The sequence below is a fragment of the Sebastes umbrosus genome, chromosome 10 (assembly GCF_015220745.1).
Source record: "Sebastes umbrosus isolate fSebUmb1 chromosome 10, fSebUmb1.pri, whole genome shotgun sequence".
Lineage (NCBI taxonomy): Eukaryota > Metazoa > Chordata > Actinopteri > Perciformes > Sebastidae > Sebastes > Sebastes umbrosus.
Genome location: NC_051278.1, coordinates 14,308,610 through 14,333,678, shown reverse-complemented (window position 1 = coordinate 14,333,678; position 25,069 = coordinate 14,308,610). Strand labels below are relative to the sequence as shown.

General features: G+C 41.0%; 1 protein-coding gene and 1 long non-coding RNA gene across 2 annotated transcripts in view; one reads left to right on the top strand and one right to left on the bottom strand.

Annotated features, from left to right (window-relative positions):
* Nucleotides 1–1,567, top strand: part of disc1 (DISC1 scaffold protein) — a 50,246-nt gene extending 48,679 nt beyond the window's left edge. The window contains exon 14 of the mRNA XM_037782741.1: nt 940–1,567. Within this exon, the coding sequence (XP_037638669.1) occupies nt 940–1,142 (203 nt within the window). The 3' untranslated portion in view covers nt 1,143–1,567. The remainder of the gene's footprint in view (nt 1–939) is intronic.
* On the bottom strand, nt 1,442–23,711 carry LOC119495854. The gene is made up of 3 exons (XR_005208580.1): nt 23,664–23,711; nt 21,311–21,320; nt 1,442–1,571 (listed from the first exon to the last, which is right to left on the bottom strand). It is a non-coding gene; the product is annotated as an uncharacterized LOC119495854 (long non-coding RNA).
* Between the last annotated feature and the right edge of the window lie 1,358 nt (nt 23,712–25,069).

Genomic DNA, 25,069 nt, shown 5'->3' with positions numbered 1-25,069 from the left:
TGTGCATTATTAAATATAACAAAAAAAGAAATGCAAATATATAAAGTTAAATATCAAAGAACTCAAGTATAGGAGACATCATCATTACTGCATACCATATCATTTTTTTAATTAATACATTTTTACATTTGAACCTTTTTAATTAATACAAAAAATAAGTTCCATGTTCTGTCATCTATTATTCCATTACTTTTCCTGATGTTTTTGATTTTTGCTGTGGTATCGTTTCCGTATCGGTATCGAGATATTTAGGTAGCATATCAAATCGAAGTCATAGTTTTGGTATTGTGACAACACTACGCTGTGGTTAGTGTTAAAGCTACAGCATGACTCTGAACTTCATCGTCTCATTTGGACCATGTTGCCTTAAAAAGTGTTACGAACCGTCTGCAGTATTTATGAAAAGCTCTTTAACGCCTGGTTAATTATGAATGAGGACAATCTGTGTCCATTCAGACAGTAAAACGAGCCATCAGGCCCCATCTGCCATCAACGCCGTCCCTTTGATTTGCCACTTAAGACGGACACTCACACGATTAATTTGAGTTTCTAAGCAGGTTAAACAATCCCCTCCCACCCCAACTGATGACAGCCTCTATCCCGTTTCATTGATGGTTTATGAATAATTTAGCGGGGCAGTCTGTTTGCTTGGGTCCCCACACCGCCACCCAGCCCCACAGACGAGATGAGCTCATGAATAGTGAATTGGACGGGGTTAAATTGGGTATGACTTGATGATCTGTCCCAGTAATCCGTTCGGTGGCCAAATTGGAGATTGATGACTTCATCAGGTTATGGCTGTCCTCTGCTATTACCATTAACCATCGCGGGCCACAAGTGTCACATTTGCCCTGATATTCGTCTGCTGGCATGCTTTTTATTTATATGTTAATGTGTGATTCTCAGTAGCATCAGATTCTCCCTTAACTCACACCGCACAGTCGCTGGACAAGGAGGTTCAGGAAGTAAAAGCCACTTTACAGACCATGCTCACGCAGCTCAAAGAGGAAGAAGAGGAGGCAGAGGAAGTGAATGAGTTACAAGATGACGACCTCATGAAAAACGGGACTGAGGAGGAAGAAGAGGAGGAAGAGGAGGAGGAAGAAGAGGACCAGTACTTCAGTGACAGCTGGGGCATTTGAAATGGATGCTTGTCGTGTTTTATGACCACTCACACACAGACCGGCTCTCTGAGAGCCTGACCTCAGCTTTGCAGTAGGAGTGACCCCACGTCCATTTACTGTAAAGCCTCACTCACAACCAGCTCTGTGGTGCTGCTCAAAGTTACCACTACAAAGCCTTGGGAAGTCTGTGTAACGTTTTGTCCAGCTACAAATGGAAAAACATATGAAGGATTTGATAAATGTAAAATATAAGACACTTTAATGTTAATTGTATACGTTCCTCAAATCTTGCCAGCGTAAGTTTAACCAGGTAAAGAGTGCCTCAGGCCACCGAGCTGACATAGTGATTATTTTTTCAATTAAGATGTTTTTGAACACAGGTTCACGTCTTAAGGCTGTTACACACTGGGGCTGTGACGAATAAACTACAAAATACTAAATATTCGCCTTGGTTGATGGCTTTATTCGCGTTGCATAAGCTCAGAAAATCGACCTTGTTCCAAAAAATGTGTTTCCGGCACCGAATATTTGCGTTCTGTTTGAAAGTACTCATGACAAAAACAACAGTTCCGAAAAATATATTCACGTGCGAATTAATCTCATGAAAAAAACGCTGCCAGTGTGTAACAGCTATTACTAGCGCCGAGCAATTGGGTGGAGTTTTGTTTGTTTTTTCAGTATTTACTGTAAAAACATTACCAATTTTAGGTGATTATTTGGTTTATCGAGGGTTTTTCTCTGACCAGTCGAGTCTCAGAAGTTAGAAATGATCAAAGTGAGACTGTGTAACTTTGCATGCGCTGGGCGACTGCTTCTCCTGCTTTCCATAGGAAATGAATGGAAAGCGTTGAGACGCCCTCCGTCACTGGATCTGGTGGAAATGCGGTGATACAGTCAGTGAACTGACTCAGTAATGGCAGTTACACAGCAATACCTATTAGCTAACATTAGCCACCATAAGCTACAGTGAAGCTGTATCACCAAAACCCCTGAGTGTATTGAATTGAGCAATGGTGTGGTGCATTTTTCATCCATTTATAATGTAAGAATGTTTTATTTCTTCTTTCAAAAGTTACAAAGTCTCGCTTTAAAATTCAATGACAAAAACATTTTTATTTTTTTTTTAAATGGCATGTCTACAACCACCTGTGCCGAGGACCAAGTGGACAATCTCAACATGTCTTGCACATAAACTAAAACGTATGCTTCATTATTAGGTCAGCTAGGCACTTTTCCGTACGATTGGACTTCAGTTACGTGTAATTTTGTCCATGAATTAAGTAATTTGTGGTGCTACAGAATGTGAGCTAACTTGAACACTTAAATATTTTCTTTGTGTGGAAAATGCAATATTTTGATTTTATTTTAAAGCACTGTATCCTTGGAGAGATGCTCTGTATTTTAAAATACATCTGTCACAATAGTCAAATTGTGTCTTATGCATGTAGGAAATATTGAAGGATAGAATATCAGTGGAGACATATTTGCAACTGCTGTTTTGTTTTTCTAAAATATTTGTATCTGCCACTGATGATGTGTTATTTTACTTGATGTCAGCTCAGATTTTTCTTCATTCCACTGGGTGTCACTTGATTTGTTGCCAGAAACATTTTTGTACTTTCACCCATTAATCATTGTTTTTAATTTACTGTGCAGCTTGAACTCGCTGTATCATATTTTATATTTATTCCTTACAGCATCGCACTAATTACAGCATGTACCGTTCAGCCTCATGTTGTGTCCTGCTGTTTTTCTTCTTGTATTGAGTTACAGCCCCTCTGGTTATTTTCCCTCGTATAAAATGTGCGGGCATGCAGCCAGGCAAGTGAGGGCAGCGGTGACATGTAGGAGATATCAATACGGTAATAAAGGTCCTCTAGTGAGGTCTTTAGGGGATACATGGGCTTCTATTGTTATCTCGCCTCGGCAGCGGCGCCGTGGCTAATTGGGAGGCAGCCTCACAGAGGACGTGGCGGGGGGAAATGGGATGATGTCGCTTTGTCTCCATCTGATTCTGCCCTGTGTTTTTTGGAGCAGGGGGCTGCTGAGGGATCCTCGGGGGCGTGTCTGCAGCAACGCGCTCTGGGCTGTAAACACAGCTGAGTGCTCAGGGTTTTTCCAGCCGCACAATGGGCCTCTCTCACGTTACTGACAGGTTGCAAACCACTTGCCAGGCCAGCAGTCTCCACATCTATCAGCCTCAGGCGGCGTACAGACAGAGCATGGCACACACACACCTTCCTGCCAAACACCCCCACCTCATAATTGAATCGGTGCTTGCGCCACACTGCGCCCCGCATGGCAGCTCTGCTCATAAAATGGCCACGGAGAAAAGCCCAGATGGTTTTCAGCAGGCAGATATAGCAGGGTGAGATGTTTCCTGATGTAAAACGAAGCACCATGCAGTGTAAGGTCCTTTGTCACTGCGATGCGGTTGCTATGGCATTATTATATAGTATTACTATATATTATATTCTAATCTGTCTTTTTTTCCATACAGTCCGGTCCGCCCTTTAGTTTCTGATGCTGATGACAGTTGCAGATTTACCATTTTTGAAACAATGGGTCCTTGATTTCAGATAAAGGCAGACAGAAGCCGACTGAAATTACCACCGTAGGTAGCAGATTTTATCAGCTGTAGCTAGATAGACCTAACGTTAGTTTAGCTGATGTAAAACAATGGGCCTCATGCAGGAGGCGATATACGAACAAATTTCCTTATTTTGTTCATATCCACGATTCGTTCTTATTTTGTTAGTACCCAGTGATTTCTGGGATTCACCGATGTTTTCCTATTTTTGCTCTTCTCTTAGGTAAGAGAAAATTTTGCGAGCAGTTGAGAGCACTCTTACCAAGATAAGAAAGAAACACAAATTGTTTGCCATCTATCCATCTATCCATCCATACATCTATCATCCATCTATCTGTCATCCATCCATCTATTATCCATCCATCTATCCATCCATGGAGCTTGAGCTACATTGTCACAGGCAAAACGTCCCTGCAGGCAGCTCAATGCAAACCACTTCACTTCACATGTGGAGAAATCCAAAGCTTGACGTGCCTAGTTACAGTTGCTAAGCTGCGATTGGACAACTGCTGTTCGGGGGGAGCAGTTTGTCAATTGGATAGTCTCTTGGCAGTTTTTTATTCATGCAGCGTGGAACTTTTCTACATTGAATAAATCAATCAATCAATATAATGTTGTGCCAATGAGGTGAGATAAATTGGTTTATTTCCAAAACTAATTGAAATTTTTTCACTTTGTTCATTCACACAGGAGTCTGTCTGAGTTTAAACAATAAAAGAAAAAACAATTTAGCATCTGAAAATTACATGCAAATGCGAACCCCTATTCACATGTTTCTCTGGATTTATGAATACTATTTTCCTGACTGAATGTGACTGACTGAATGATTTTAGGATAGTGTCTGTATTGGGGGATTTGGGTCTGAGATATTTGGATTTGTTTATTTGATTCCCTGCTGAGTTGTTATGTTGTCTGACAGGTACATGTACAAACTCTCTGAACCATGGGAGAATCATAGATCGTGTTGCAGATTTTCCTCTCGCACGGCGTCACAGACACCACTAATGAATGCAAATTGAGCTTTTTTTTGTATTCATGCCTTTCACATCCTCAGAGATCCCTGTACGCTCCTCTGAAACTGACGCCTTTGTTATGTGTGAGCGACTGCATGTCAGTTCTGGTCATTGAGTCGGTGAAGTTAACTCTCCTGAGAGGTGTTTTTGTACGGAGCAAAACTGGACACTAAACTCACTGCTGCCTTTTTTTTATTTGACTCTTTCCAGTGGTTTTAGGAGCTCATTCAAATTCACTCTGCACTTAACTGTTGAATAAATTCAACTGAGCAATTAAATAGGGAGGAAATTAATTTTAAATCATTAAATTGCAAGTCTTCCCAACTCAAAATCTGCATATTTCTCTGTCAAACCAGTAAAGGCAGTATGGCACAAATGGAAAAACAGAGCAACAGGAAATAGCCTGCCTTATTCTTCCTGTGGTCTGATCTTGATGTTGAAAATCACACTTAATTATAAACACTGTGCCGGTGGGAGCTGCAGTCTCCTCAGAAACAGACCTATTTTCATCACTTATGCCTGTATGAGAAATTACAGGATTGGAGGAAATGCACTCAGAGGTGCAAGCACATGTGTACTTTCATCTTAATTTTATCTAATTTACAACGCTTGCCCTTTCAGAAATTGCACGTAGAAAAACTGAGAGCCCTTTAGAAGAAACACAGTAGTTAGAGAGAGCAGAAGTGGAAAGGTGTCCGTGCAACATGTGTCGCTGCAAGTGCAGAGAGAGATGTACTGATTCTGCAGGAACCCAATCAGAAATATTACTCATTTACATATTTAATCATTTAGACTGAACTTGGAATAATTACCCTGCATGTGATCTATCTGAGCAGGAAGACCCTGAGGAAAAAATAACAGAAAGCCACATTAAAATATATTTAAATCACTGATGATTCAAGCATCTGATATCAGACATTCCTTAATAATGAACGAGTCTGAGAAGAAGTGCTGTGAACCACTGAGCGATAGTGGAGACTGTATGATGATAATACTGTACTCAGTAGGTGGCCATTAAAGGACAGGACTGTTTAATAGCACTACTGTGACAATGATAAGCTCTTACAGCCCTTACTCAGACATCATACATACATCGCAATAGTGATTGAACCGATTCATGTTCTATCTCAAATGTTCTTTCCCAGAACAGAACAGCTCCTCGGGCACACAGTAAGTATTTTGAGTTTCGGTTGTTTGGAATAAATCAAGGAAGTACTGTGGGCAGATAGCATAAAAAATGATGAACAGACAAAAAACAACCTCAGTCAAAAGTAACTGCTGTATAAACAAGGAGCTCTGTATTTATAGCTACCATTGAGTATTTGATTTATAGTTCAGCATCTGATTTCACCACTGAAAATATATATATACACAAATATATATATATATATACACACACATTATATATGTATATATGTGTGTATATGTGTGTATATGTATATATATATATATATATATATATATATACATACAAATTTATATAATATAAATATATAAATAAATAAATATATATAAATAAATAAATAAATATATATAGATAAATAAATAAATATATATATAAATATATATAAATAAATAAATATATATATACATATATATAAATAAATATATTTATATTATTTTTGAGGAGGCACATATCAGCTGTGATGTGACCTCTTAATGCAGAAATGTAAATCCAGCTGAAATCAAAGTAAAAAATGTACAGAAAATATAATTAAACAGCGTGTACATGAAATATGACAAAGACAAATAATGAAAACATTTTAGAGAACTTATTATAGTTATAGGGGTGGGGTATGAGGGTATGGTTCCTGCAGCCAGGCTCCTACATACCGCCTGGCGTCAGCATGTCGTGTTCACAAATATTTTATTTGATCAAACATGCAAAATTGTCTCTATTACGTAAAGACAACACACTTTTTGGATAAAACAACAACAACAAATATTTCTGAATAGTGTCACACACTGTGTATTTAATCCCTGTTAGACGTATAACAAGTGCTCATGTCAAACTGCTCTAAAATGGGTTTTCTCAAAGGCAATCGCTTTAAAAGCTTAAGCTTAATTCTCTGCCCAAAAATTATCAGAGCAATAAGATCAAAGTCAGGAGGAACTCAATGAGACACACCATCAAATCTCTGTCGAAGGATTTACAGTATCCAAGTTTCTTTGTGAGGCATCACTGTCAAACCTTAAACAACAGTTATGACAGAGGATTTGAAAATAAAAAAGTGTTTGGTTTGTTTTGAGCAAAGAGATGTTTGTGCTGCTGTCTCATGTGTATCATCAAAAGGAATGGGATACCCGGTTTTAGCAAACCAGCAGCGGAAGCAACAGAGAATTGATTATTACTCCCATGTCCAAGCAGGAAAAACATATTGTTAGTAATGCCTCCGGGGAGAGCTGCTTCATTTAGATCTACGGTGGAGCACTTCCTCCAAGACGCCCAGACACTGGTTCACCTTGTAACATTCCTAGGGGACGCGGCTGTCACTGGAAAGCTGAAATATCATGCCAGCTCTGCCATCCTTCCCACTTAGTCTCAAAAACAGGCAGGTACCACACCAGGGGGAGACAGGATCGATAGATCTGATGGATGGAGCTGGCTGCCTTTAGGAGAGGGCCTGGGGGACGGAGGGGAGGGGGGAGAAGTAATGAAAGCTCCTGTGAGCGATGGGGAGGTTTGTGCCATGGGAGGCTGAGCGCGTGGTCCTCTTTCCTTTCACTTGAGCTGCCAGTTCGGCCTAATGAGACTTAGAGGAGCTCCTGTCCTGGGGAGGGACGTGGTGATGTGCTTTTCAGCAGCTGTCAGTCTGTCTAGACCAGCCTGCACCCGCAGAGGACGAGGAACATCAGATGTGACAGACCAGCACAGTGTGTGGAGTTCACTTCCTGGGTGTGGTTATGAATCCAGGACGGCTGGTTGTTTTATCTTCTGAGCGAGACAACTGAAGCTGCTTAGTGCTCAAGTTGTAAAACTGGGGGTGGGGGAAAAAAATCAATACTGCATAGTAGTGCGATATTTTGCGTGGCAATATTGTATCGATACACGGACGTCAAGTATTTATCTTTTATTATATAAGCAATTAAACTGTTAACAATCCCACCGCACGCTGTTTTGTCTTTCAGAGGTTGTAGCGGGCCCGCTCTTATAGCTAGAGTGAAGATACTGGTATCATATGAAACTAGAAAACCTAAGGAATTGATGCCATGTTCTTTGACCTCTGACCTCAAGATATGTGAATGAAAACTCTGAGATGAACAGAGTGAAAACTGTATCTTATTAGATAAAACAGATGTTGACAAACTGCATAATATGCAGTTGAAAAAAGGTAATAAATCGCAATATATTGAAATACTCCCACCCCTGTGTAAAACTGTCCTGATTAATGTTGCACTAATCAATATTTTTATATTAACAATGGATCAGATGAAAGAGGTTGCTTGTAGTAATGAACCAACAGAGATTTATTACACACAAAGAAAGAAATCCACTAATGCAGGGTTAAGGATGTGACCCATGTGGGTTTCTGAGCGTCTATGCTAATGCTGCTGGTTTTACACTGAATTTGCAAATTGAATCAGTGTTTTATTCAGAATTTGTTTGTAATGAAACCCTGCTCCTTAAAGCAATACTCCACCCAAAATCAAATTTAGAATCAAACACTGAACCCCTGCAGGCTTTAAGGTGGCTGTAAAAGGTTTTAGTTTGCTTCTTCATGAAGAAAAGCAGTTCTGTTTATCTTGGATTCATGTCACTTGCATTGGATTTTAATAGGAACACAATGTCATAGTGTAAAAATGTTCTTCTTCAACCCTGCGTAGTCCACTCCTCCAGTAACACTGTGTATTGTACATTATGCTTATTATAGTTCCAGTCATTGTTTCGCCAAGATATGGCTAAATGTAGTGCACTCATGTCACACTATTGCTATCCTGAAAATGCCGAAGCTTCATCGGACGTATCACATAAAGGTCGAGTCAGCGATTCTGGAGAAAGATTGTTGATCTTTGAACTCAACACTCAAGCAAATACCCCCCTGCAGATTTACCGTCCCTCTCACTCCCACTGCCTTTCTCTTTATACACTCATGTCTAGAAGGTGGGAGGAGGCCACGGGAAAGACCCAGGACTAGGTGGAGAGGTTATATCTCCACACTGGCCTGGGAACGCCTAGGGATCCCCCAGTCAGAGCTGGTTAATGTGGCCCGGGAAAGGGACGTTTGGGGTCCCTTGCTGGAACTGTTGCCTGACCCCAGATAAGCAGTTGAAGATGAGAGTGAGGGTTGTCTAGAAGTTAACGTGAAAATTGCGAAAACTCTCGCAATACTCGCTGCCCAATGACGTATCCTAACCCTAACCATTCAGAGGTCAATGCCTAACCTTAACCATCTCGCGAGAGTTTCGCAATTTGCACCTTCTAGATACAACTGGTTTATACATGCAGGGTCTTTCCCCTGTCCTGTGCACGAACGCTCCCCATTGCTGATTGGCTGGAATATTATTGTGTGGCTCTGAGCCACTTTGTTTGTTTCCCATTTACAGAGCCAGGGCTGTGTATGAACACTAGATTTCTTTTCAGCATGCACACAGAACTGACAGCTAGCGGACCGTGAGGAGATAGTCGAGATAGTGAATTTGACAAAAAAGTGTATTGGATTGGAATCGCTGACTACACCTTTAAGGCTAGTTATCACACAGCTTTGTTGAATACTCGATTCTGATTGGTCAATCACGGCGTTCTACGATCTGTTATTTCTTTATAGCAGACCGTTGCTACAGTATGGGCACAGCTCTGATGTCGGACTCTGGAGGACTGTTTTTGCATCAAATTATTGATTACTTAAGTAAGTAGCCGTGTAATAAGCGGGATAATGTACACAATGTAGGTCATTGTTGTGAAATAAACCCCTTCAGGGCAAAAACAACAATGACCGGCTCGCTGTACATTATCCCTTACTTGACGTAATGCACCAGTTATGGAAAACACTGAGATACTGTACATTGATCGCTTTAAAAGTAATGTATTTACAACAAAACCTGGTAATTTGCCATTGCAGGTTTTACAGACTACTTCTATGGACTTCTATGGAAAGTCCATCTCACTGGCTGCTTGATATAATAAAGGGTTCATATTGAACCATTATATCATCAGTGGAGGGGCCACGTGTGTTTGATTTTTCCATCTACTTTCAGTAATACTCACATGTCAATATTCTGCCATACTTTTCAAACACTTCCTCTGCTGACCTCTGTGGCCTGATATTAATATTATTAATGTGAGGTATTTTTAGATAATAGATTACTGTGTTTACTCTTGATTAACATCTGACTCATGTTGCCTGTCCAGTAGAAAGGGGTCACTGTCTGTGTTCATTCATGCCACACACACACATACATAAAATTCAGTATACTTGACAAGAGCCCAACACACTATTTATAGCAGCTTAGCCTTGAGACGTACGACGTTTTAATACATGTGTCAGAAGAAGCTATATAGGCCCTCTTAAACTTTCCCATCCTTTTCAGCGCTAACATAACAAACAGATGATGAAGAGCAGCCCAAGGACATTAGTGCCATTTGGAATTTAAAATGGGAGCAGGGTGAAAAAGAGAGGAAGAGATGAGGAATGACAGAGAAAACAGATAGCGATGTGAGTTTTCCTGTAGGGGAGGATGTATATCTATAAAAGATGCAGGCTGTAACATACATCTGAGAATAGATGCATGTTAGAATACGCAGTGCCTCTCTCCCAACAACACAAAATAGTTCTGAAATGTTTTTGCAGTTTCACAGGAATGCTTGCCCCCTAGATGAATTATTAATCATTTTGTACAGCTACAAATGTTTGGAATTAAAGCTGCTGCCTACATCGGCTTGACAATCATCCGGCATGAATTATCCAAATGAAATGGAAGTGGTAAAGCTAGATAAGCACACTCACTTCTACAGGAGACGAGATACATTTAAATGAAAACATCAATATTCATCATACAGCTTGAGAGTGGATTAAAGCTGCATACCATGACAAAAAAACATGTCTGTGTGTTTGCTGAGGGATTGTTCTGGACAGTGTGTTTCTTAAACTGACTTTAGATCGGTTTGATGTTTGGAGATTGACGCTCACTGACATGTATATTAGAGTATTTTTACAGAACAGCTTGTTTTAATATCCTGCTCTGATTTGACCCCAATCAGAAACTTTGCCAGACAAGACAATCTCAAGCTCTGAATTTTGTTTGGAGGTAGCTTTTTTTCTTTGGGATAACAAAACTTGCAAATCTTAATTTGCGTGTCTCAAAAAATCAATATCGGACCAAAAAAAATCGCCTGTGGCTTCAAATAAATTGTATTTACTTAATTAAGTCCAGTTTAATTTGATCATCCTGACAGTGTTTTTTATCCTGCAGTGGTTCCTATTCATATATTAGTTTGCTCCAATGACTTCCACAACTGTATAAATAGCCACAGGGTTGCTGAAATGCAAGAAATGCTGACTGTTAGTAGTGTTGTCACAATACCAAAATTATGACTTTGATAAGATACTTGCCTATAGTATCTCGATACCGATACTAAGGATGTTAATAATAAACTGTTTAACCGTTAACCGACATCAAGAATTTTGACGGATTAATGCCATCAGTTAAATGGTTAAAAGAAATATTAAAATTTAAATAAAAAGCTCAGCAAAGGAGCAGCTTGTCACTTAAAGGAGAATAGCTGGTCCACCTTAACAGCCCACCTTAAGTGCGTCTGAGCTGCTGTTGCAAGATACAGGAGCTTGGCTCGGGTCTTGAGGAGTTGTAGCATTTATTCACCGACAAATAAACTGTACACACACTGTACTGCTACGTTCACAGCTATAACGCCACCGACAACCCCACACTCACCGCCACTACACACACGCCGGACACTCGCTAACGTTACGCCGGGCAGACAGACCACGTGTGTGACGACAGTGAGTGAACTTATCAGTAACGTTATAGCACAAACACACACACGGTCTGATCTGTTAAAACTGTGACAGGTGGAAGCCTCCTCAGTCAACACGGGAATCAGAAACATGCCTACTTTATATCAATTGATTAGAGTGGGCGCTTAACATTTATAGATTAAGTCCAATACTTACATCCCAACCCATGTCAAATACCCAAATGCATATCCTAAATCATCTTAATCTCAATTGACCCCAGTTTAACCTCAAGGTCACATACTGTATGGCCTGTGTTGTAAGCTGGTTGCATGTCACACTTACATATTAATCCATGTATTTATGGATATTTCCATGTATTGCCAAGGCCTATCTATTTATCTTTTAATCTCGGCATACTCATAAATAAAACCTAATCAAGTATTACATATCAGACAGAGAGATATTTAACATAATTCAAATATAGATCAAAAGGAGAGCAACAAACAAAACACAAAGAGAATAGAAAATGTGCACGCTGTTCCAAAAGTGATCCTAAGATACATTCATGACAGCAGATACCATAATTATGTTCATATGACAGCCTTTTAACATTAAATAACTGTTTAACATCTGGAGGTACAGAGCTTCTCCAAAGCATTCGAATCAGGACGGGCAGCTGCTCCTGAATTTTTGAGCGTTTACTTCTGTTTTGACACGTTACTTTATTCACTTTGATCTCTTAATAAGACTTCACTCTCACTTTTTGTATGTTTTCCAGAATTCAGCAGGATCTCTAACCATGATATGAAGGTTATTACATGTTCTTCTGTAATTGATTCATAATTTGATGCCTTAAGTTTAATATAAGGAAGTTACCCTGACAACATGTCACTTGGTTTTTACTGTATCATAGTTCGAATTAAATGGGCGTTTAATGATAAAGTCTTTAATTTACAAGTTGGAGCTCAGTGTGGATCTCAACACATAAGCATCAGTAAGCTGCTTAGCATCATAGTATGCATATAGGAGACTGTGTGTATGTCTATATACTGGTATGTGTGTCTAATGTCAGTCGGTCGGTCCACCACTAGCATACGTCTGACGCTGTAGCCTACGTATTACCCATGTAGCCCTAACTCCAGCAGGAAAGATGTCCGCTCTTGATGTCCTGCAAATGCGCCTATTTGGCAATTCTTTGGTTTTAAACCAAACAAAAATAGGAGAGCCAGAGAATGTGAACAACGTGATTTGTAAGCTGTGCAATAAACAAGTTGGGACTAAAGATGGAAACACCTCAAATATCCGCTATCATCATAAAAACTCTCCATCCAACAGAATACGCGAGTCTGCCACCGACTCCATCTACAAAGAGCAGCCAGACTAAAACTCCCACCATGGCGAGCAATCAACCCTCAATCATCAGGGGTTTCGCAAAGACAACAACAACAACATATGGTGGTGAGACTGTACGAGGGCAGTTACCAGGTACACTGTAAAAGAAATGGTTTCGTTCCATACAGAGGCCAGTTTCAAGGAAATAATGAATACATTAGATCGCCAATATCACTTACTAAGCCGCAGATACCGAAAGGTTTCCGCCAGTGCATTGCAAGCCTGGCGGCCCGCTGGGACTGGATTGGCATGAAATTTGAAATTATACATTCATATTCTGCTCAGGATGATGATGGAGCTTTTGATCTACCATCATTAGGATAAAATTTTAATTCGTCCAATACTCTGGTTTGGGACCAAATACCTGCTCTGTGTGTAGGTTGTGTGCATAACGTGGGGGAGTGTCCGAGTTACCTTTAAGGTGGACCAGTGCCATGTCATACTAGCTTGTCGTGAAGGAGGTTAAATAACGCTCCAAAGTTACGCTAAATTTTGGCGTGGAAAAACTGGCATGGCCATTTTCAAAGGGATCCCTTGACCTCTGACCTCAAGATATGTGAATGAAAATGGTTTCTATGGGTACCCACGAGTCTCCCCTTTACAGACATGCCCACTTTATGATAATCACATGCAGTTTGGGGCAAGTCATAGTCAAGTCAGCACACTGACACACTGATAGCTGTTGTTGCCTGTTGGGCTGCAGTTTGCCATATGATGATTTGAGCATATTTTTTTATGCTAAATGCAGTACCTGTGAGGGTTTCTTGACAATAGTTGTCATTGTTTTGTGTTGTTAATTGATTTCAAATAATAAATATATCAAGAAGTTTGCATAAAGCAGCATATTTGCCCACTCCCATTTTGATAAGAGTATTAAATACGTGACAAATCTCCCTTTAAGGTACATTTTGAACGGCTAAAATGTGTGATTATTTTGCGATTAACTATGGACAATCATGCAATTGATCGCGATTAAATATTTAAACGATTTACAGCCCTACTATAAATAAAAAGATTCACAAACCTAAAACTACTAAAGCTTTGAGGAACTCTTCATGGCAGAAAACAAACTCTCTAAAAATGACCTCAGTTTGCCGCCCTCAAAATATCTGCAGCAGCATGGAAAACAAACTACGTTTTGTCCTCACACCTTTCTGACCTTGTCCAGTCTGGAATATCACATAACATTATGAATCAAGACCACAGCAGTTTCAAGGGCAAAACAAGCAACAGCAAACATGCAGTGGAGCTATGAGTCGAGGTTTTTCAGGTTTATTAATATACAGCTGGCAGATTAATAATATACAGCTGGCAGAGGGACAGAGGACGGAGCTGCCATATCCTGCTCTGCAGTCGGTCCACTTCAGAGCCATGAGGTCACTTTGTTGTGTCTCCCCGGGAGGTTTCCAAAAGCAGCCATTCCTCCCGCAGTGGAGGAAGTGAACTTGAGGAGCCCTTTGTAAACACTCAGGGGACTCTCTCTCTGTGTGACCCCGAGGTCACGGACACGGTGGGAACGTCTACGACTGAACTTTACCTCTGTATAAAAATAGGGCATCACATGTTTTCCCCCATTTCTGTGCTCTGTTGTTAATTTTAAAAATCGTTTTGCTTGTATATCTTCCACTGGGTTTCATTTATTACAAAGCGATAAAGGGGAAAGGCATTTTTTAATTGAAAAAGTGTAAAAACTATTTCAGGGGCGCACACACACACATGCAGTGCATTATTCAGGCAGAATCTAATTAATTTTGCATCCAATAGAAGTTGTATCTGATTTGGGAATTATCTGCAAAAGGGAAAAATAGTCAAACTGGAGCTTCTGTTTTGTTTTTTCCCCATTTATTCCAGCAGCATATGTAGAAAATGTATTGTATAAAAAATCAATTGAACCCTCCAGCATTAATGAACTGTCAGCCCTTGTGAACATCTTGTTATTGGTGCTGAGGGAAATACAGGAAAAGAGCATGAACAGTCGCCTCGGGAGTCTTAGCTATGCTGCCTTTCCCTTTGTTTTTTGTTGCCATGGCGCTGGCTCATCCATTCCTCACATTTCTCCTTTCCATTTCACAGTCCAGATAGTGTTACCATTACCCCCCTCCTTTCACGTCCCTGTGCAGCCTCCAGTACACCGGAGTGCCCCATCAGCACCGCTGTGCCATCTGCAGGCATACGACTCAGAGCGAACCCACTGGGTTTATCTGTCATTGAGCAGACTGCGGCAGGTGAGCTGGCGAGCTGAAAAACAACCTCCTGGCTGGTTGCTCCGAGGAGCCAGAAAAAAGAGGAACCCCCATGAGTAAAGACAATGAATTGAAAAAGAGAGGTGCATCGTTCTTCTTCTTTCTGATGGGTGCTCTCGTTTCAGCGGCCTGCTGCTCGTGTCTGTAATGTTTTTGACAAAACAATCAATGAAGCTATAATAGCTCATTGTGTGGAGGCTCCCTGGCTGGGTCAACAATAAGACTGTGATATTGATGCCACGCATACCGAGGAAATGAGTCAAACAGTACATCTTTATTCTCTCTCTATTCATGCATAAATGCATTAAACGCTGTAATGAGGAAATTAGATTTGGGGTTTGGCAGCACCTGTAAGGTCAAATTTGATGAGAAAATGGTTCGCTGCTAAAAAGGTGTCCGCCATCCACAGCCGTGGCAGCTTTGCCAAAAATAGTCTTGTCGTCTCCTTCCATCCATCAGCGATGTGGTTGACTGCCTCGCTATAAGCAATTACCGCTCCAATTGGGCTTAATGACACTGAGAGGGAGGCAGACCTGCAGCTCCGGGAGCAGCTATGTGCTATTTATAAATCTTTTGAAAAGACACCTGACGCTGCTCCATCAAAGCTGCGGGGCTCCAGCGAGAGTACCTTGATCCTGTTTGCCAGCCAGTGATTGGCTCAGGTGTTTCTCTACCACACCACGGCCTACTTCTGTAGCTGCTGGACCTGAGCGAGCACGTAGTCAACCAACAGGAGGACAGTCGTCATCGTCATCGGTATTATCTGCTGCATCACTGAAAAATCACGTCTGCGTCATGCTGATGAAACACCTCACAGATGGGTAGTCACCTACTGTTCCTGTGAGTGTTATTTATTTTTCCTAGTGTTCTGCCGTACTGTGCTGTGATTGGGAAGTACTACTGTGCTTTGATTGGCAGATTTTCTGGCGATAGCAACGTGCCATCCTACCCTGTGACTGGAGTGTAGACTGTATTACAAAGATGGACAAGAGAGTGTGGCTGAAGCAATGAAGTTGTTAAATTGTACTCATTTACTCAATTCCACTTTCATGCTACACTGGTTACAGAAATTGAGCGCACATGGGAGAAGTTTGCCAGAAATGTCATAAAGTTTAGGCAACAAATGTACTTGGTTAGGCTTAGGAAAATGGTTTGGGTAAAAATTAGGGCTGTCAGAGTTTGCAAATTCGTTTTAAGGCCACTATTTTCTTTAACGCATTAACGCAACTTGCAATTTTCAGGTTGTAGTGGGTTCAGTTTTAAAGTTAGTGAAGATACTGGTATCATATGAAACTAGAAAATCAAAGGAATCCATTGGTCATGTCATACTAGCTTGTCGCGAAGGAGGCTAAATAACGATCCAAACTTATGCTAAATTTTGGCGAGGAAAAACTGGCATGGCCATTTTCAAAGGGTCCCCTTGACCTCTGACCTCAAAATATGTGAATGAAAATGTGTTCTATGGGTACCCACGAGTCTCCCCTTTACAGACATGCCCACTTTATGATAATCACATGCAGTTTGGGGCAAGTCATAGTCAAGTCAGCACACTGACACACTGACAGCTGTTGTTGCCTGTTGGGCTGCAGTTTGCCATATTTTTTATGCTAAATGGAGCAAATAATAATTATATACATACATTTGCATAAAGCAGACATATTTGCCCATTCCCATGTTTTTAAGAGTATTAAATGCTTGACAAATATCCCTTTAACGTACATTTTGAATGGATACAAAATGTGTGATTCATTTGTGATTAATCATGATTAACTATGGACAATCATTTGATTAATTGCGATTAAATATTCTAATTGATTGACAGCCTCAGTAAAAATAAACCCTTTCTGGTAGAAAAGCCCGAAGGCAAACATCTCCCGTTTGTGCAAAATGAGCCGAACAGTCGAGGCAACGAGTACTAACCAATCACAGCAGAGTAAGGCGGGACTAGACGAAACACCCTTGGGGGAAAAATCACAAGGTTTTTTTCCCCAGTATCCCGTGCAAACTGAAGGTGAAGCCATCCATCGCTGAGTCCTGCTTGACTTGCATTCCGCTAATTATTCTCCTGTTAAGGATACTCCCCGCGTCGGGATGTGTCATCCATCTTTGTCCATCACAGCTCTCTCCAGCATGTTGGCACATGACAGCTTCAGCGTGAGTATCCACGGACTGACTGATATCTCCATTGGCGCTCCCATTCAGGGATAATGGAAATGAATGACAGCACGTGCACAGCGTCTCTCAGGGTCTCTACATGCTACATTAGCTCCCATCACTGGAGGTTTTGCCAGAAGCACAACTCCACATCCTCTCTGTGCACACAGGACGCATGTTGGCAGCTACACTATCTTTTACATGACCACACTTGCACTTGTATTTTTATGAATGCGCTTTGTTGAAGGTGTTGTGATGAATCAGCCAGCTGGGGTCTAAACATAGTTGACAACTATTCAATTAATTGATTAATCGTTGCAGCTCTAATTGCAATGATATTGTTCTGGTATGATTTCCACCTTATTTTATACAGGTCAACCATGATCGAAATGTCATTAAGGAAATGTGGCCATTTCAAAAGTAAATGTACATTTGTATAATTACATTTACAATCATATTATATATGTGACTTTTGTACTTGTAACTGATTAAGTCAATCATCAGATCTATTCAATTGCAAGCCATGAACTACAATCTACATGGAAGCAATAGAAATTATTTAATATTGCAATGAGAATTAATATTGTATAAAAAAAAATTTTAAAACAGGCTGTAAACTTAACAGCCACTTCCCCGAGGCCTGGAGTAATTCACCTCTCTCCAATTTGGAAAGGCTAAGCTGTCGACAGTCTGTGATCATTTGAAGATCTGTAATTAGCTTTTAAGTGTGAAAAACGGCAGAAATACCTATAAGAAAGGGCCAATCATTTATCATCACATGGTAATGATTATAGAAACATGTCCAAAGAAACTGTCTCAATTTGAATACAATGAGACTGATGTTTCTTGCACTTGTAAATCAGTATAATATTGGGTAAATTCAGATTCTTGTCCGACCATTAAAACTACAACAGATTGCAGATTTTCCAATATGCTCAGAGGACTGTTGCTTGTCTTTCACACTTCCAGTTCACACACTCCAATTCTCTCTGCCAATTACACATTGCATTTCACCAACACTTTATCTGGAATCAACTGCCAAACCGCTCACACTGCTACGTTATTACCAGTCCAGTGCATTTCATCGAAATCCAGTCGCATTTAGCAGAGTGGCACGAGACACATGAATGTGTAGGAGCCGCTCTGTGAAATACCAGCACGATGACACATGTGGCATTTAGCTAGAAAGATGAGTGCAGCTCTGGACGGCTTCTTGCGTTACGTCTAGCTGGCTGCAGCCCCGGCCATCAGGAGAACAGGAGCCGTATCTGATTGGTCATAAAGACATAGAAACGAAGGAATGGGAAGTAAAGTGACTGTTTACAAATGTCAGGCTGGTCCTGTCACACTTGTAAAAGATAACATTACAGAGCTCAAAGAACACCCGACTCTCACAATTGGAAGATAATGGAAGGTGACTTTTACAAATGTGAAGAGGTGGCCTTTTCACAAGGTATTTCATCAAGTGCGGCCATGGCTGTGCTGATTGTCCAAGCCACTAGCGCATGCAAGATGTAATTTTTTCTATCTGGAGGCCAACCGGCGCTGCCAGTTATCAATCCAGATATACATAAGACTGATATTTATTACATGAAATATGGTTCTCTTTCTGGACAAACTAAATACGCCACATTTAGCAGAGACGTTAAAGGTTCTCTGTTCGACAATCAGAGCATTAATATAGCAGCAAACCACTATTTGCTAAAGATATAGAGGAGTAATGTCTACCTGAGCAGAGAATGAAGTCGCTCTCCCTCTGTGTGTGTCGTAATCTGAGCTTCTCTGTGCTTTGTTTACAACGCCGTGGCTGGCCACGAGTGCTTTTAGTTCATGTTACGGCATGTGAGCATGCCCCGCCGCCTAGCTCTTGGCCGCCGCTCTGCACCGCCACTCTGCACCGCCACTCTGCACGCCACTCTGCACCGCCACTGCCGCTCTGCACTCTTATTCAGCAGTTACGGCTCATAACGCTGTCCTTGAAGCCAGCCTCAAGTGGCCATTCGATGAACTTTTTCCGCATTGGCTTCATTTCTCAGCACCGGAGGTTGCCACATGATCTATACTGAGATCATACAATGAAATCCTCAGCATGTTTCAAGTCACTGTTAGGCTTGCATGAAGAGTTGATCTGAGCAATATCAAAAACATAACCATGTGATGCATTTACCAAATGTTGCCAGCTTATTCTTGATATTTTTAATCAAACTATATTTTTTCTAAACAGCCTTTTTTGACTAGAAACCATTACTATTACTCTGAAACTGCTTTGTTTGTTGAAAACAGCTGCCTGCTGTGGCTGAAAATGGCGCAGCTAGAAAGCATAATTACTCAAAATGTTGTGTACCGTATTAAATGTTACAAAATAAATTGTGTTGAAACAATCTTGCTCAAAAAGTATGCTACACGCAACATGACCGCTCCTCCATCTAGCTTTATTCTTGTGTCCCTCTGTGTTGCAGACTGGGAGAATAACAGCTACTAATGCACTGACCCCTCGACATGTGTTCCTGCAGACCACTGAGAGAGAGAGAGAGACCGATGCCCCCGGATAGAGCGCCGGATGGAACAAACCTCCATAAAAGGCCTTTTCTTTCATTGGAGGAACATGACTACACATAAAAGGGCTCACTTTTTTTCTAGCAGAGTGAATCATTTTCCATTTCCTCTGGGGATTGGCCATTCTGGTGAGTGTGCAGTGAATCAAGATTAAATGAGTTTTAACATAAATAGGGAGCTAGCGCAATACCAGGAGCTAAAAACTGCTTTAATTGGTGAAAAGGCAATTCATTTGATTGACGTGAATGCTTGGTATGTTCTTTCCGCCCTCCTCACGTCAAGTTCTTGGTGGATTAGTCCTGAGGCAGGAACTGTACTCCATGTGACCTGTTAGCGCTGCAGAAGGTCAACGCACCACTGGTGGCAACGGCAACACTTATGTATTGCGGCTTGACACTCTCCCTGGGGCAGGTTGGCGTGAAGAAAGCGGCTTATATGATATATAGGCTATCCTGGTTTTGCTGACAGCTATGGATGTTTGTCCCATAATACAGTATATTCTCTATCTATGTTTGGTCCCGCAAGGCAGTGTGTACAGCATTTATTACAGTATTCTCTCTGGAGTGAGCTGTGTGGATTTAAAGCTGCCATGTACAACATTATAGTACCCTCGGTACTATAAGGCTAAATTTAAAAAACACAATGGCTAAATAAGCGCCAATACAAGCCACTTCTATTCTGAATTTTTACTACTAAAGCACATTATAATCCATAAAATCCATACTCTTAACTAACTTAACTAACAGACATTTGACGGCGAAAGAAGAATTAAAGTGACAGACATCTCAAATGAACCAGCAAAATGTCATGTCTTTTCCAGACAGGCAGAATATTCCAGCAGATGGTCTCTTAATGTTCAGTATGCGCACGGTTACCATGACTTCCTTTTTTTCCTCAGTGGTTTCCATCCAGAACAAAATCTGCCTGATTTTAACATGGGAAAGCAAAATGTGCAGCATTCACATTCATCTGTGAAAAACGGCGGTCTGGAGGCGAGGTCAGTTCAACGGCAATTTAATCCAATCAAGAAGTCAATTTTCTCCGCTCGCGCACAACTTTTTGCCATAAAAAGACAGTTTTAATTTAGATTTTGAATTGAATGAATAAATGGAAAGCCATTTAACCTCAGCACCGTTTAAAGACCTCGTCATAATTATGGCAGTTGGTACTTGAATGTTACAGGTGGCAAAAAGGCCAGACAAGAGAAACCTCTCAGATAGCCTTAACTTACACATTACTGAATAGCTCTTTTTCATACTTTCAAACTTATTGAACATCCAGAACACTTTGGATACTTATAGATTTGGAATATTAACACTTTTACTTGATAATATCTAATCCAACCTGAACCTCACATCTTCTCAACCACAAATACCACAAATTCTGTGTGGGTAATTTTAGCAGCTGAGTGGGTGAGGAGTAAAACGTTAGGGTCTGCTTGAAATCAACTAGCTTGGGGCATTTATCGTCCAAAAATGGACGCAGACAGCGGGCGTGCATGCTCCTGTGTGTATACTACATTGGGTGTCTATATGGACATGTTCACGCTAGGTTTATCGTTGGTACCGGTGTTACATGGTGTTCGGTCGTACACCGATCACATAACTTCCCCACTGTCGTTTTGCTTTTTTTTTTAATGGAAATAAAACCTAAAATTTAGTTAATCTATGTCTGTAAGCACCGTGTTATCAATACATAGTCAGAGGACAGACAGTGGGATGCTACAAACAAAGTGAAAGTGTCTGCTCCATATGGAGTCTCAGCAGAGATTAGGAGGAGTCAGATTTCACACACACAGGATGAGAGAGAGTTGACAGACAAGATGATGGTGGAGGATTTGGCGTCTAAGCGAAAAGCAAAAGCGCCTATTTAGTAAATAATAATTCGGATTGAAACCCAATACTATAAGGGAACCCACAGCGAAAGCTTGACCGGAGAGGCCAGACACACAGCAATGCAACATTAAAGACCAAAGTAAGCGCTCTACATATATTGAGTGTAATCTTTTCTTGTAAAATTTACGGTGTTATCGGTAACACCGTTGTTGTCACAAGTTTATTAACCGTTGGGAAAATGTCCTCACCGTGACATCCCTAGTTCAAGCGTTTGTCAGAGCATACAGTTCATGTTGTCCTAACGTTTGGGACCACATGGACCCTGGTTGGATATCTTCTGAAACATTGCAGCCATGCAGGAAAAAAAGTGTTTATACCTGTTCCAAATGGTTAAACTTGTGAGCAGGGTAAAAAGCCTGCCGCCATAGGGCAGGCTGAGACGCCATAATTGTTTAAATGGGAATATCTAATAGGATGTTATTTATGTCGAGATTTATAATACCAGTATCTTGGTGGAGACGGTATGTTTACTCCAGCAGTGGGCCTAAAATAAGTTTGTCTATTCTGCACTATTTATTCCCAGTATGTGCATCCAAGTAGCATTAAAATGCAGATACAAGATGCCCACGCCTCAGTTCCTCTGGAAAGTGAAGAAAAGTGTTGAAATAGAGAAGAAAGTGTTGAGGGAGAGAACCTGAAAGGAAGCAGGTGCAGGTGAAGAAAACGGAACAAAGAGCGTTCGAGTGCAATTAAAAGGAAAAATGGCTGACAGAGTTTATTTAGCTTCATCGTGCTCAGTCAGGGTTTTTCTTGCCACGGTAGGTGCCTGGTCTTCTGGGTTTGAGGGCAGCCTTGTTTCTGGCTGAAGGGATGGTGATGGAGGAAAGCAGATGGAGGATTATAGCTGGCCTAATTGCCTCTGCCCTGCTAACACACCCCCATCTGCTGAAAGGGGATCCTTGAGGCTTTCTCCTCCTCAGCAGAAGCCAGCGCTCTCCAGTGCTGCCATTGTCTGGATATGACTGATGTGCCCATCTCTGACCTGCACCTCTTACAGATCCAGCCAGTGTCTCTCCATTCCAAACCATAGATTTGCTCGCCATGGCAGAATAATTCATTGTGATATCATAATTGTGTTTATTGGCTGCCTGCAGTGCTGTGCTGAGACATTCAGGGTGACAGCAGATCCCCTCCGCTATAACTGTCACAACACATCAACATATTAACTCACTGCTGCTGATAGCATCCATGGCAGAAAGTTGTCCATGACACTGCATCTTGGTTAAAATCCTGTGCTTCCCAATAGTTAGATAAGAAGATGGATACAACACTCATGTCAGTAGGATAAATAGAAAGCTACAGCCAGTTAGCTTAGCATCAAGACTGGAAACGGGGGCAAACAGCTAGCCTGGCTCTGTCCAAATTACATAATCCACCTACCAGCACCTCTAAAGATCACTAATTAACATGCTACTGTATATCTCATTGTTTAATCCATACAAAAACCTAAGTGTAAAGGCCTTTACGCACCAGGAGTGTGACAAATAAACAATACCAAAATGCAAAATACTCGCCTGTGAATATTACGCATCCAAACTATTCATACCGGCGATGCAAATTTGCAACAGTTGCAACACTTTTTCAATAACAGATAGAATAGATTCGCGCAGGCAGAGGACCAACTACAGGAAGAGCACCCAGAGAGAGACCCAGAGCAGCGTCTGGCAGTCTGACTGAGGTACATGGTTGTATAACATAAACTACTGTAAGCTATTTTATTGAGTTTCCTTTTAGTGAAATGCTCTGAGTGAATTTTCCTCTAAACAGTTACGCAATGTATACTGTATGTCCAGGGCTTTTATTGTGAAAGGTAAGAACGGAAGGAGTGGATCCGGTATGCGCTGCCTTTGTCAAGGTTGTAATGAATAATAAAGTCTTCCATCTTGATGTGAACTACAGAGCCTGTGTATGGTGTACGTTTTGAATATGTCCGTTCTGCACAGCTTGATCGGTTGATGCCTTTATTCGCGGTGAGAAAGCTCAGAAAAATCGACCTTGTTCCGGAAAAATGTATGCTGCCTTTCAGGCACACAATATTCACGTCATGTAAAAAACAACGTGTGAATTACTCACACAAAAAAAACATTTGTAAAGGCCTTTAGAAAGACATTTTCTTGGCCGAGCGCAGTCACTTCCTGGAGTCTCAGGTGGTTGCCTGGCAACTTCATGATGACGACAAGACTTCAGAAGAGTGAGTAAGTGTATTTCCCAAAATGTCAAACTATTTATATCACATAGACAGATAGACAGACAAATAGATTGATTATGTAAACGTAGAATATGTGCAGCGTTAATGTTTGGCGTCTAGGCTCTGACGTCGTCACTCCTCACAAGGAAACATCAAGCTCAGAACAGCAATATACTGTATACTAATATATATACTATCTCCCCCCCTAGTGAAAGGTAGACTCAGAGCCTTCAGGTGGAGTCGGGGCTTTTGAATTGCTACATGAACAGCAGCATAGCTTTCAGGTGAGTGATGTGGCAGCAGGCGTGCAGCAGGAGAGCGAGCAGAGCACTGACGGCTTACGTACGCTGGTGTTGATATAAGGCAGCGAGAGGAGTAGTGTTGCACAGTATACCGATACTAGAAAGGTATCGCAATACCCTGCCGTTAAAAAAGGTACAATACCCCATTTTATTAGTACCTAATTACCGATTGAATGTACCGATAAAATTAGATTCACCATCTTTTCTGAATCTATCCAGGCATCTCCTGTAATTCTGCACAGACATAATCCACCAAAGAGGATGTTTTAAAGTATTATTTTACCGTGTGTGTGTCTCTGTAACGTGAAATGGACGGAAAGGAAAAGCAGTCCAAGGACAGAGACATTCTCTTCATAAAAAACACTTTGACACAATACAGTGCTTTCTACAGTTACTGTGATGTCTTCCAGATTTTTATCAGCTTTTCCCTCATCAACTTCTCAGAGAAACTTCATCTGAACTTTTTATCATTTTGAGGGTTTTTGTTTTGGAAGCCTCTCCGCCTGAACTGTTACTGTTGCGCTGGTGGGGGCGCTGTTTTACAAAAAAAGGCTTACTTTTCCTGATGTTTTAGGTTTTTGCTGTGGTATTGTTTCAGTATCGGTATTGAGATATTTAGGCAGGATATCAAATCGAAGTCATCATTTTGGTATCGTGACAGCACTAGAGACACACACACATTATTATTCCAAAGCAGA